The sequence below is a fragment of the Elaeis guineensis genome, chromosome 13 (genome assembly GCF_000442705.2).
Source record: "Elaeis guineensis isolate ETL-2024a chromosome 13, EG11, whole genome shotgun sequence".
NCBI classification, from domain to species: Eukaryota; Viridiplantae; Streptophyta; class Magnoliopsida; order Arecales; family Arecaceae; genus Elaeis; species Elaeis guineensis.
Window position 1 is genome coordinate 77,848,761 of NC_026005.2, and position 13,861 is coordinate 77,862,621.

General features: G+C 40.2%; 1 protein-coding gene across 3 annotated transcripts; it reads right to left on the reverse strand.

Moving 5' to 3' along the window:
* Positions 1-376: 376 nt before the first annotated feature.
* Positions 377-7,625, reverse strand: LOC105055833 (uncharacterized). 3 transcript variants are annotated; one of them, XM_010937829.4, is made up of 5 exons: positions 4,383-7,625; positions 4,253-4,309; positions 3,885-4,091; positions 987-1,148; positions 377-839 (listed from the first exon to the last, which is right to left on the reverse strand). In XM_010937829.4, the coding sequence occupies exon 1, from the start codon at positions 7,463-7,465 to the stop codon at positions 4,598-4,600; it is 2,868 nt and encodes a 955-aa protein (XP_010936131.2). In that variant the 5' UTR covers positions 7,466-7,625; the 3' UTR covers positions 377-839; positions 987-1,148; positions 3,885-4,091; positions 4,253-4,309; positions 4,383-4,597. The 3 variants fall into 3 exon arrangements, with proteins under 3 accessions (XP_010936131.2, XP_010936130.2, XP_073103570.1); XM_010937828.4 differs by having other exon boundaries at positions 3,885-4,122; XM_073247469.1 differs by having other exon boundaries at positions 3,885-4,122; positions 4,229-4,309.
* Positions 7,626-13,861: the final 6,236 nt, after the last annotated feature.

Genomic DNA, 13,861 nt, shown 5'->3' on the forward strand with positions numbered 1-13,861 from the left:
TCGAAATCTAGACCATTGAGATTTGTAGAGCATTGGAACGTCAAGAAAGCCAGCCCGCGGCCTTGATTTTACCTTAAATTAAGTGGTTTACCAGTTGAAATTTAGTGGCGCATCAGGTGTTACATCTTGGGTGTGAAAAATGAAAGCGTCATGCTGATTGATTAGTCAAAAATCGCCATTGCTTGTTGTTGCCATGAATGGTGCAAGTTGGAATCCAGATTACCAGTACTCAAACCCCATTAAAGGTAAGATTGCAATTCCTCTAATTGTACCGATCAACTGCATCACGCGCACACAAACGAACAAGCAAGCTTTTGCAAGGCGACAATTTACAATCATGCTATATGGTTATGCAGACAGAGGGCAATCAAAATAATTACGATAGGAACTTTTCACCCAATTTTACTGATCACGTATCATCGGGTTTTCATTTGAAACCCTTGATGGCATTATTGTCAAACAGTGCTGCCGGAATTAGGATTCACATGGCATGATTAATGTTGTGGCAGCCCACTTTTAAATTACGTAGGAATATCAGAACTAGGGAGCAAAAATATTTTTTAACCGAGTATTCCCTCAACTGTTTGCTGAAGCAATTAAATTTTCTTTGCCTATATCTTTCCGATCACCGAGCAGAGCCTGGGTCAATCGATCCAGGCATTTGCATCCTCCATCAGCTCGCCGGGCCAATAATATTTGCGAATTCTTGATAGCCGATGGTGGCATATTTTTTCGGTCCATTGGTCTCTGGCAACTGCAAGCAGCTTGGCTTTTCTTTATTATCAGCCTCGATGACCTTACAGGACTCTTATAACAAGCACCATGGTTTGTATTCAGATCTGAAACCAGCAAAAAGAAAGCTGACTTAACTGACAGATTTCAATTCAATAAGGTTTTAAATAAGACCTTTTCTAACATTCCAGCATCCAATGAATCCAGAGTCGGTTAGTAGTAAAGAGCAAAATTTCTGTAATTATGGCAGTTACCTTGTCTGAGAGATGATTGATTGATAGTAATGGAAGCACTATTCACTCGTACTTTCTATACATGCAATTGAATGTCAGTGGCAATGCCTGTTGTTGGCAATGCTTTGTAACAGGTGATGTTGAGAATGAAAGTCTGCTGCAGTTTGTAATGCTCCTTGGCAGCTGGTGTCATTGTCAACAAATTACAAAATGGATAAGCAATGATTTAAGAAAAGCATTAGACCAACTTAAGGCTAGCAAGATAAAAATCAAGATCAACTTCACTAATCATGATCACTAATATCTATGCTAAATTTGAGGTGGGAAGCACAGAAAGTAGAGACAAAATATTTAGCATGTAATAAAGTAATAAATTCAAAAGATTATTTCACGCACATGCACACACAAGCATGCACACATGGAATGTTGGTTCAAGCATTATCGAACAATGTCTAGGTGTCATAGGGATGATGATACACAACACTGATCATTTATATTTCTTGACACACAAAGAGAAATGGTATTGATTATTCATGACAACTGGTTCACGTTCTGTTAGAATGCAAATTGTTATACAGAGTATGTGAGCTATGAACAGAGTTCAAATTGTTTCACAATTAAATATGGTTTTTGATGCTTCTGCAATGACCAACCATACCACACACATTATCATGGCTCAAGTTTGTCATGTAGATGTTGATGAAACTCGAGTCTGATTCCACTTTAGGCCTTCCCTCATTTCAGCATCTTCATTTCTGGATCAAGGAAAACTCAAGTGGAAAAGATTGAATGCAACTCTAGACAATATATCATATATGGGTTCCATTTTAAGAGCAGTTACAACTTATAATAAAGGGTTTACCTACACTAATTATAGGGTCCGTTTGGTTGTGAGTAATCTAGCATGGAAAATGAATCCTATACCAGATTACCATGTTTGGCATAAAAAAAAAAAAGAGAAAAATGGTAAAAAAGTTAGTGGTTTCCATGTTTATTTTTTGGAGAGAGAAGGTAAAAAAAATACCATAGAAGGGTTAGTATTTGGTAATTTTTTGAGTGATGGTATCCATACTTGACAAAAATATTTCCAATAAAGCTGCATATGTAATCATTGAATTTGTTCTGATATCTTTCTAAATTCATTCAATAAAGTATTTTTGCAAAAAAATTACAATAAGGATGGCATTATGCAAAGGGCTATGTGAATATAGTCATTATAAAAAAATATTTTACATTGAAGAGTATATTTGTAAATTTTGTCATATTCCTATATAGGATTACGTCTAACCAAACGTAGTAATCTTTTCAGAGTAAATTTTCTACCAACCAAATGTAGTAAAAATTATTTTCCTTCACAATCATTTTTCCAGACAAATGATTCCCATGAATCGTTAGATTACCTCGTAATTTGACACACCCCAACCAAATGGACCCAATTAGAGAAATCTAAAAATTCCTTACTCAAATTAGACTTTTCACAACTAAATAAGGTTTTTGATGCTTCTGCCATCACCAACCATACCATGCACCTTATCACAGCTCACATTTGTCATGTAGATCATGATGAAACTCAAATCTGAATCCACTTTAGGCCTTTCCTTCATTTTAACACCATCATTTCTGAGATCAAGGGAAACTCAGGTGAAAAAGATTGAATGCAACTCTAGACAGTATCATATGTGGATTCCATTCTAAGAGATAACTGAAAATTCCTTATTCAAATCAGACATTTTAGGTGATTAACTACTGCAAATGGGGTATATTGACGTGCATGATCACAATTCAAATCCATCCCAACCACGAACTGAAACTCGGCTTGTACTCATAATCTCTAATGTGAATAAAGAAAAAGAGAGATAAGTTCAGAACAAACATGGTTCTTTTATAGGAGACAGTCTTTTATGCTCCAGTTTTAACTATCAAGCTTTAAAATGACTGTTACAAAGCCTATGAATTTGAAATCATAACGTAACTCAATTGTACAATAATGACTCGCATCAATGCAATTGAGAGGAAAGATAAGAGAAATCAAGATTAAAAATGAAGATGCCTAGAATCCAACATGGTACAACTAGTTACCTGTATCAATCGCCAAACATTAAAACAATGAAGAATCTTTAATACAAACCACAGATTCATCTCAATGACATATACAAGAACCAGTGCCTCTATTAATTGACTCATTCATTTAGTTCATTCTTGAATTATACTCTAAGTTTTAGCGAGTCAACTGTTGAATGTCTGAATTTGACTGGAAGTTCTTAACTAGATCAAGAATATCGAACACAATGTCTGAGTCTCAGGACTTGCCATTTAAAAGCTTGCTGCTTCTTTGTTTTACATCAACTGATTTTGAGCTCCTTAACTGATGGACCTCAGGGTTCATCCTACATAATGGATGTAACCCCTTTGAGGTAATATGAGACAACAGACACCTTAAGAACTGGTTTTGTAAATGTTATAAACATCTGAATTGCCACGTCTAAAATGAGTGAAAATACATTTAACTGTATGCAAGAATAAGATTTTTCATACCAAGACTTGCAGACCATGTTCATGAGGTTTTATGCAAGTTCACTACAAATTTGACAAATTTTGAGCCTGATATCCTAGGATTCACTATGAGTTATTGAACAATTATATTGTTTCTTTACTGGGGAGGGAAAAAACATTCCTAAAGCTTGGCTTGTCTTCTAAGACATCCATTAGTGATTGAACTAAAGAATCTACACAAAACCTAAAAGACAATTAGAATGTATCTAATACAGAGAGAAGATAAGGCATTGTCATATGAGCTACCTTCCATATCCATGTTACTCCTTCATCTTCATAGATCAAAGATTTCAAATAACATTTTAACATTAACAGTTATCAAGTAACTATGTGAAAAGAAATATACTGAATGTAAATAGTGCATACTTCAACTGGGGATTGCACTGACACAGAATCATATAGCCATAACCAGCAAATTTTATCCCATTTGCAGGATTTTGAGGATTTCTTCACCATTCTTCCAGCATTGGGAAACATGATGGCTCATATGAACAAAACAATTAGAATCTAGGGATTTGGAGAAGCACCACAAGCCGCTACTCATGTTCCAGCTCCGTCCATAAATGAGTTGAACTGGAAACAATAAACAATTATGGCTGCAGTTCTGCAACAGATTTTGCATTACAGAGGCATATGAGAATTTTCCAGTAAAAGCTCCAAGTAAACTCGCACATGTCACACATAAACAATCTATTAACTCGAAAAAGTACTTCGCAATTTGCTAGAAATAGAACCTCAGATAGAATAAGTCAGCTACACATCCACGTAAACAAAATTCGATCCGGCATTTCCTGCACCAGAAAACAAAGCATAAGAGAAAATTAACTATATGCATAATAGAAGCTTAAATTGATGATTCAGTACCTGACTCCACTAAATATTATGGCAAGTAATCAATCTTTCAAGTACTTGAATACTTATACATATATGGAATGTCTATATACTTCCAATTGCATTTACTTCTTAAACAGAAACGGAATGACTTTAGCAGCCCAATTCCATGCAATGGGCAAGACTGGAGCAGATAAACTCTGTTCATACTCCATAGTTTGAATCTCATTCATGATGTACCCAACTTCTTAATATGCATGAATATGTTCAAACAATTTAACAGTGTCATGTTTGGTTCCTTTCACAGCAATGGGTTCTGCAGGACCCATGTTTCCTTTGAAGGCAACAGCTGGAAAAAGGCCTCGGATATGCATCTCTTCATATAGCTTTGAAATCTGATGCATGTCCATACATCTGATATAACGCCAGACCAACGTAGAATATGTCACATAATTAGGGTCCACACCACTCTCAACCATTTGATCAAGAATTTTAATGGCTGCTTCCGTATCCCCCTGACTGCAGAGACCATTGATCAATGTAGTATAGGTCACAACATTAGGACTGATGCCTTCCTCAACCATTTGTTGCTTAAGTTTGAATGCTTCAGTAATTTTACCAGCCTTGCAGTAACCATCGATCAATGTATTGAATGTAACAACATTAGGAGCTACACCTTTTGAGTGCAGCTTATAAAAAAGATTGACTGCTCTATCTAAATTCCCAGATTTACAGAGACCATTGATGAGAGAATTGTATGTAACAATATTTGGAATAAGACCCCTTTTCAGCATCTCATCCCTTAATACAAAAGCTTCATCTACATTACCTGAAGCTGAGAAGCCATGAATAAGAGTGCAATAAGTAAAATTATCAGGTACAAATCTCCTTTGAAGCAAATTTGAGAACAGTATCTTTGCATCCAAAATCCTTCCAGACTTGCAAAGCCCACATATGACAACATTGTACATGATGTTGTTAGGCTGAATATTTACTTTTGTAGTTTCATCAAGGAGATTTGCAATTATATGCATACTGGGATTGTTTGCACTGCGATCAGAAGACTTATTAAAAACTCCATAATCGGGAAGCATGCTGATATCTACCATTTCCTGCAACAACAAATTTGCCTCATCAATGTTACCCTGATGATAGAGACCACTGACAAGAGCAGTGCATATGAATATATTTGGAGTTAAGCCCTTCCCTGTCATTTCAAAATAAGCCATGAAAGCTTTATCCATGACTCCTTCTTTACACCAGCCAGCTATCAACGCTCCATAAGTCACAATATTTGGAGCCAGTCCCTTTTCTTGCATGCTAAGAAGAAGATCATCGACCAAGCCAGATGTCTTAGACTTGAAGAGTCCAGTAATGAGAGAATTAAACATCTCAATGGAAGGAGAGAATCCTAACTTTTCCATCTCATCCCTAACATTCAAAGCCTTCTGCATGTCACCAACTTTACAGTAACCATCAATCAGCGTCCTATAAGTCAAGCTATCAGGGAAGCAACCCCAATCTACCATCTTCCTAAGAATCTCCACTGCTTCTACCATTTTCCCCACCTTGCACAACCCATTGATCACTGTATTGTATGTGATTTGACTCTTTGCACACCCCCTAGGTAGGATATCTTTCCAAAGATTCAGGGCTCGTTCAATATCACCTGCTTTGAAAAAACCATCCAGCATGGTGCTGCAACTAATTTCATTAGGTGCCACACCCCTTTTCAGCATTAAGAACCACAACTTCAAGGCATCATCCATGGCACCGGCCTGAGAGAAACCCTTGAAAAGGGTATTATAGGTTAGAACCGTCACTTCAATACCTTTCTGAAGCATCATGTCACAAATTTCAAATGCCTTGCTCATAACACCCTCCTTGCAAAAGCCATCTAAGAGAGTATTGTAACTGTAAGCATCTGGTTTCAGATACCAATTCTCCATCTCATCCACTATTTTCTCTGCTTCACCAATTCTTCCCAGCTTGCAATATCCATTGATCAAGGCATTACAGATGACTAGGTTTGCTTTTATTCCCATACCAGACATCTCATCTCGAATCCTAATCGCATCATCCATTTTTCCCATTTGGCAGTAAGCATTTACCAGCACACCATAAGCAACTTCATCAGCAGCTAAACCGGCTACCTCTTGCATGTTGCTAAGAACTCTTTCCGCTTCCTGAACCTTGCCTTCCTTGCAGTATCCCTTGATCAACAGTGTGTAGGTGACAACATTCGGTGAAATACCTCTTTCAGACATCGACCTGAAAACTTCCAATGCCGCTTCCGTCTGTCCTAAACTGCAGTAGCCATTGATCAGCGAATGGTAAGTCACGAGATTCACCTCAAAGCCCTTCCTTTCCATTTCGACCACAAAATCCGAAGCTTTCTGGGTCTTCCCATCCTTGCAATAAGCATTAACCATGATAGACAGAGTGAAAACATCCGGCAGAATCCCTGCCCTGACCATCTGTTCGAATACATGAGCCGCTGTGCGATTCTCTCCGCATTTAACCAGACTACTCAGAAGACTGTTGCAAGACCTAGAACTAGGCTTGCATCCATGCTTGCCCATGTTATCAAAAACGAAAAGAGCCTCCTTTACGAACCCACCCTCCGCGTAGACCTTCAGGAGCATGTCGAAGACCGTCGTCGAGAAAGAGAACTCCTTATAAACCCTCACAAGCTCATCAAAAACAAAGGAAACGGATGATCTATCGCTGGAAACAGTCACCAGATCCTTCAAGTACCCTCTGGTCTCATCGAACATGCGCCCCCGGGACAAGATGTGAACAATCTTGCAATAAGATCGGGCATCGGGCCTGAAGAACTGCTCCTTCGACGCGATTCTGAAGAAACCCAGGCAGGCACTAGGATCCAGACGGAGCCTGACGAGGACGGCGTCGAGGATGTCGTCGGAGAACTCGAAGGAGAGCTTGGAGACTGCGTGGAAACGCTCTAGGGTCAGGATCCGGCAGAGCCGGTCGAGGAGCTCCGACCTGGAGATATCGGTGCGACTCCATTGGAGAAGGGCTCCGGAGGCGTGGATCGATCGGTGGCGGGGAAGGGATCGAAGGAGAGATGAAGGGGAGAAGGAGTACCTGCGCATCAGAGGATCATCAAGGGTTTCGAGGAGATTTGGTTCGAGGGTTCTTTGCTCGGTTTCGTCGGCGTGGATGGATGGATTTTTTTTTTTTTTTTTTCCCCGAGGGAACGGAGCCCGAACGCTACGCGCTCCAGAGACCGGCGAGGCAGAGGGAAGGAGTTATCGGGCTAATCCAGTGGCGCGGCCCAAGTTCATGGAATTTGGAGATGGGCTACGGAGTTGGGCGGAGCAAGCAATCCCAGATTTAATAGATGAAGTCCCTCTATCGTTTGAGGTTGCATGCGAAAGTCCTTTGGGAATGAGATTTTTGATGGATTTTAGCCAGGAAAAGGGTGGAAATAGGCTACTGGGAAGTCGTATATGGAGATTGAGCGTTCCATATTACCCAATAAAGCAGGTAGCTGATAATATACCATAATCCATAGGCACTCTAGTCTCTTGGAAAGAGGAGGATTTAAGGATTTCTGGTAGCTAACATATGCAATGTTCTCAATTAAGTTGCTCACAAGTTGTGCAATCCAGATTATCATCTATGTATGAATCGGAGATGTGCTAATCTGCTTGATTAGATCAACCAACTCTTAGGAGATGTTTGGTTAGGGGGATTTGGGTTCTGAAATCGGAATGGGAATATCTGACTTCCATTCCAACCGTTTGGTTGGGAGGAGTCCCATTTCGATTTTGATTCTAAGGTAGCATGGAAATGATCCAATGTATCTAAAACTCAATCTCTACTCTCCTTTAAGGATTAAAATTTTCATTTCGATTTCGATGATGAATCAAACATTTTAGAAGATTTGGTTATTTCGATTCCGATTTTGGTTGCAAACCAAATACCCCCTTGATTGAGTTACAATAGCATTGGCTCCCTGAAGAGCTAGAATGAAGTTCAAATCTCATGAGGTCACTTCAAAGATCTCAACCTTTGTGATGGAGAAGATTAGGCACATCACGCAAGAGTATTTTTTTATTCATCGCCTTTCAATCAAGAAAAATGTACCATCCAACCATATTGGGTTACATAGCATGATTAATAATGGAGCAAACATTTAATGCCGCTTATTTTTTTTCTCAATTTTTTTTGATAAAAGTGCCTTTTCTCTCTATAGAACAAAAAAAAAACAGTATTATTATTTCCTGATGCTTTATATGACTTCCTATGAATATATATATGATATCGTGAATAATATATATGAGTTTCTGTATCTTCATATGATATTCTGTTGGTTATTATAATTTTTTAATATCTTATATAACTTTCTATGAATATATATGACATCCTGAATAATATATATGACTTTCTGATATATTATATTCACAAGAAGTCATATAAGATATCAAGATATTATATATATTATTCATGATGTCATATGTATTCACAGAAAGTTATATATATTGTTTAAAATATCATATATATTCATAAGAAGTCATATATATTCACATGAAGTTATAATAACTAATAGGATATTATATAAAGATACATGAAGTTGTATATACTATTCAGGATATTATATATACTCAAAAAAAATATATAAGACATCAGAAAGTAATAATACTATTTTTTCTTTATTCTATGGAGAAAATAATTTTTCATTAGAAAAAATTTGATAAAAAAACTGAGCAATATTAAATATCTATCCCATTATTAATTGCATTATGTGGCCTAATATGATTGGGTGGTGTGCTTTTTCTCCACCAGGAGTGGTGGACAAAGAATTTCTCTATCACGCAATTTTTTGCATATTAGAATGGGGTGATTGAATGGCGCCCTCCATCTCCATCCCCTCCTTTGTGGTTGCTTTTACTCAAAGCCAGAGTTCAAAATATCAATTGGATTTGACCTTTGTTGATGTCAACCAACCAAGCGATGGTAGCTTGCCCACCGCATGGCCTTCTTCTCCCAACAAACGATGGTTGCAACTCAGCTTTTGAATGCACATTTCATGCATTTAAGCCCAGCAATGTGCATAACGCACGAGCGATTACCAGATGGTTAAGGTATATGTTATGAGGGTACTTTCGATGCCTCAGATTCATATACAAAATATAGATTTGTGAGTGTTCGAGTTATATTCATACTGAGATGAGGTATCCTTAGCTATATTCATGCTGAGATGAGGTATACTTGGCCATATTCATACCTAGCTGAGGTATTTCTATACTTAGCCACCTTCATGCCAAGCTGAGACTCCATTTGAGTTCTACCCATTACGTGATCTACTCTGACACTTCAATGACCTCTTGACTCATATGCCAACCACCCACACTATGCTGAAAAGGCCAAAAATAATAAATACCTCCATATGGGGAGCTTATGAAAGCTAAAATCCTACACTCAATATATCGCTAATAATGGCCTCCTCACTCCACGAGAGCAAATGAGGGCTATAATACCATAACGGCATATTCAATAGCCCAACAATCTTGAAACTGCATGTTCTCACGATTGTTCAATCATACTTTATAAATAACTAAAGCCTTGAGGATCCAAGTGAGTAATCCATCTCAGTAAATCACATGCTGCTTTTGCTGTTCACTGATTTTTGACTTAAGCATAGGAGGATCCTCATCGAAGCGAAAATCTCCAACTCATACTTTGTTTTGCAGGTCACTTTAGCATCTCTGTGTAAGGTCCAGTCGCCCACCTTTTGACCTCAATCAGAACCAACAGCAATAGATAGAGGAAGGGCTAATTTTTGCATCATGCCACCAAAGAAAATTACCTCCGGGAAATCAGAACGATCTCCCGCCTCTCGAACTGCCGCTGGTGCTGGAGAAGACCCAAAAAAAAGGGAGAAGAAGAAGAAGAAAAGAGAAAAGAAAGAAAAAAAGAAAAGAGAAGGTGGTCGGCCTGACGCGCGGGCAGCCTTTCCCGACTCCAAGGCGGGCACCGATAGCCCTGTGGCTCTCCTCCCATAACACTAGCCCCCCACGCCGTTACGTATGTATTCCGCAAGATCAGAGGACACTGGAGCCCTCCGAGTGCGTGTTCGTGGCACGCAAACTTCTATCGATGTCGGGGCCAGGATCAGAGACTCTGAAGCCTCCCACGTGCATCTCCGATGCTAGGCCTTTTGATCGGAGGCTCTAAAGTCACTACGCCTGCATCTCATCTCTGACATCATCGAGCTCGTCTAAGTCTGTGCTTCCAAACTCGCCACATCCCTGGCCCTCAAGACTCTCGATCCATCGAGGATGAGATTGGGGAGCACAGACCTTGCTGCATCCCTTCCAGAGGGTTTGGCAGCCATTGCGACTCACCCTCCCCTTCTCTCTCAGTGGCAAGGTCTCATTAACCGACCCTCTGGTCATCAGGGACACAACCAAGCCCTTAAGCCTGGATCGCAGAGGATTTCCTCCACATGGATCTAGACGTCTGGACTTGTCCCTGCCACCTAAATGGGATGTTCCCGGACTTCAGCTTGGAGTGCAAAAGGATGGGAGAGCTGACCAAGATTGGCAATGCTCGAGATGGAGACTCGAGTCAGAGGGTTGGCAACTTAGCTGGGGTTTAATAATGGGAAGCGAGAGGATCCCTTGAAGATTGAAGCCGATCCAAACTCAAGGACCACTTCAACCGAGCCCATACCAAGTCCATTCCAGTTTCATAACCAGCATCATCTAAGGTATGGCCTGGTGGAAATCGATGTCACGCATCGGGATAGCTGACCTCTTCATTCAAATCATTAAAGATCAGGCCCTCCATGCATTAGCACTTTCGTGTGAAAGCCCGGATCGGGTCATGTGCAATATGTCCCAAACTGATGCGGAATGGGTCCAAAAATCCTAAGTGGAGCCCAACCTTCCTTCCAAGCCAAGTCGATCCGAAGCCAAATCAAGGCCTAGCCGAGGTCATGCAGATCCGAGGTGAGATCATGTGAGGTCATGCAGATCCGAGGTGAGATCATACAGATTCGAGATGAAATCATACAGATCCGAGGTGAAATCATGCAGATCCAAGATGAGATCATACAGATCCAAGGTGAGATTATGCAGATCCAAAGAGAAGTCATATCTGAGCAGAAGAGAAAATCAAGGCCAACCAAAGCTCGGATCCAGACTGAACCAACCTCAGATTCAAACTGATCAGAGTTTAGAATAAGATCGATCAGAGCCCAAAATCAAGCTAATCCGAAGCAACAAATAAGCCTAAACTGAGACAAAGCTCTACTTCAAACTAAGACAGATAACAAAAGTTAAGCAAAACTCAAAAACTCCCAAACAGAGCTCACAACTCTTATGGTAAAATACTTTCAGACCCTATCTATTATTCTATATCGTTCTTTTTGAACAATAGGTCTTCAAGCACTTAAATTGAAGTGGAGATCAGATCAAGGTCACAAAGATGAGGTGAGACCTATGAGATGACTTCTAAAAAACTAGCCTCAAGGGTCAAAATCACCAGAAGACCAATTTGAGCAAACCAAGGTTGGGCCATCAAGTGAAAGGCCAATGATTGAGAGGAAGGATCGAAGTCGAAATAAAGCCCAATGAAGCCTAAAACAGGATTCATAACTTATGACCTCGGCGACTAAGGAGTGGGGGCTAACCAATGAGGACCCTCGGAGTCCGTTGATCTCTTCATCCGGGCCAAACCTCGGACCAAGTGGGGGCTAACCTACAGGACCCCTAGAACCTGTCAATCTTCATCTGGATCAAACCTCGGAATGAATGAAAAATAACCTAAAAGGACCTTTGGAGGGCTAATCAAAAAGATCCTCAGCCCACAATACGACGGCCTTTGATCCACCTATCATTGAAGACGAGCAGAGCAAAGATGCCACTCGCATGAAGACGAATAAAGTGAAAGATGTCGCTCAGAGTAAAGATTCCCCTGATACATCTTCGATAATGTTGAAGTACTCCATCCACCCAACCTAATGCTGACTCAGACTCGAGAGTACGGGGGCTAGTGTTGGAGGTTATTTCATATTAGCCGAAGACTTATGCATACATGCACATTAAGGTATCTTAGGCTTGGTCTGAGATCTGGTACAAGCTTGATCGCTGACCTCCTCTCAAAAATTCGATCTATATCAGCTGCCGACCCACTCGCAACCGATCAATCCTTAGGTAGTAATCCCAGCATTGGCCTCCACTACCAGCTTTGGCCATTAGCTCCCATAAGGCCTCTTTATAGCCCGTCACATCATCCACTCATGCTTTTGAGTACTGCTGCTCACCAGCTCCCTGTGTCAAAGACTACAGCTAAATCGAATGTGCATCCTCTTACCAGTGACCCCATCGTACAGACTCGAGCTTTACTAAGGAGGGCAAATAATTGTCTCAATCAGCACTCTCGAAGAATTAATTGCCTCAGATCGGCACTCTTAAATAATTGCCTTAAATCGGCACTCTTGAATAATTGCCTTCGATTAGCTTTAATTCGACGGCCTTCGATCAGCCTTGGCTCAAAACGGCCTTTGATCGGCTTAAGCCTTAATGGACTTTGATCGGCCTAAGCCTCAATGGCTTATGATCGGCTTAAACTCAAAAAGGCCTTAGATCGGCCCAAAATTCAAGCTTTTCTTCAGCTACTTTTATCGTCCGCATTAAGTGAGAAACAGATGCTTTAATGAGATGTATGGATAGATGTCCCTAGGTCTGAGGCATCATATCAACAGTACTCCCTTCGTCTGATCCACTTCTAGCTTAGACTCGGGAGTAGGGAGCTAGTGTTACAGAGATACTTTCGATGCTTCGAATTCATATCTGGAACGTAGATTTGAGAGTGGCTAAGTCATATTCATGTTGAGATGAAGTATCCTTAGCTATATTCATGCTGAGATGAGGTATACTTGACCATATTCATATCCAGCTGAGGTATTTCTATATTTAGCCATCTTCATGCTGAGATGAGGTATACTTGAGTTCTACCTATTATGTGATCCACTCTGATGCTTCAATGACCTCCTGACTCATATGCCAACCACTCGCACCATACAGAAAAGGCTAAAAACAATAAATACTCCCACGAGGAGAGCATATAAAAGCTAAAATTCTGTACTCAATAAATTGTCAGTAACGACCTCCTCACTCCATGGGAGCAAATGAGGACTATAACACCACAACGGCACGTCCAATAGTCCAACAATTTTAGAACTACACGTTCCTACGGTTGTTCAATCATTCTCTATAAATAATCAAAGCTCCGAAGATCTAGGTGGGTAATCTATCTCAGTGAATCACATGCTGCTTTTGCTGTTCACTGATTCCTGACTTGAGCATCGGAGAATCTAGATTTTATTTTGCAGGTTACTCCAGCATCTCTGTGCAAGGCCCTGTCGCCCACCTTCTGACCTTAATCAGAACCAGCAGCAGCAGTATACATCTGCTTTTTTTATTAAATAATGGGTGTTGACCCTCATCCTATATAAACAGCATCCAGGGGACCTCCAG

Bases quoted from the DNA above. Each gene is read 5' to 3' on its own strand.
- LOC105055833 (XM_010937829.4), bottom strand. From the start codon at position 7,465: ATGCGCAGGTACTCCTTCTCCCCTTCATCTCTCCTTCGATCCCTTCCC.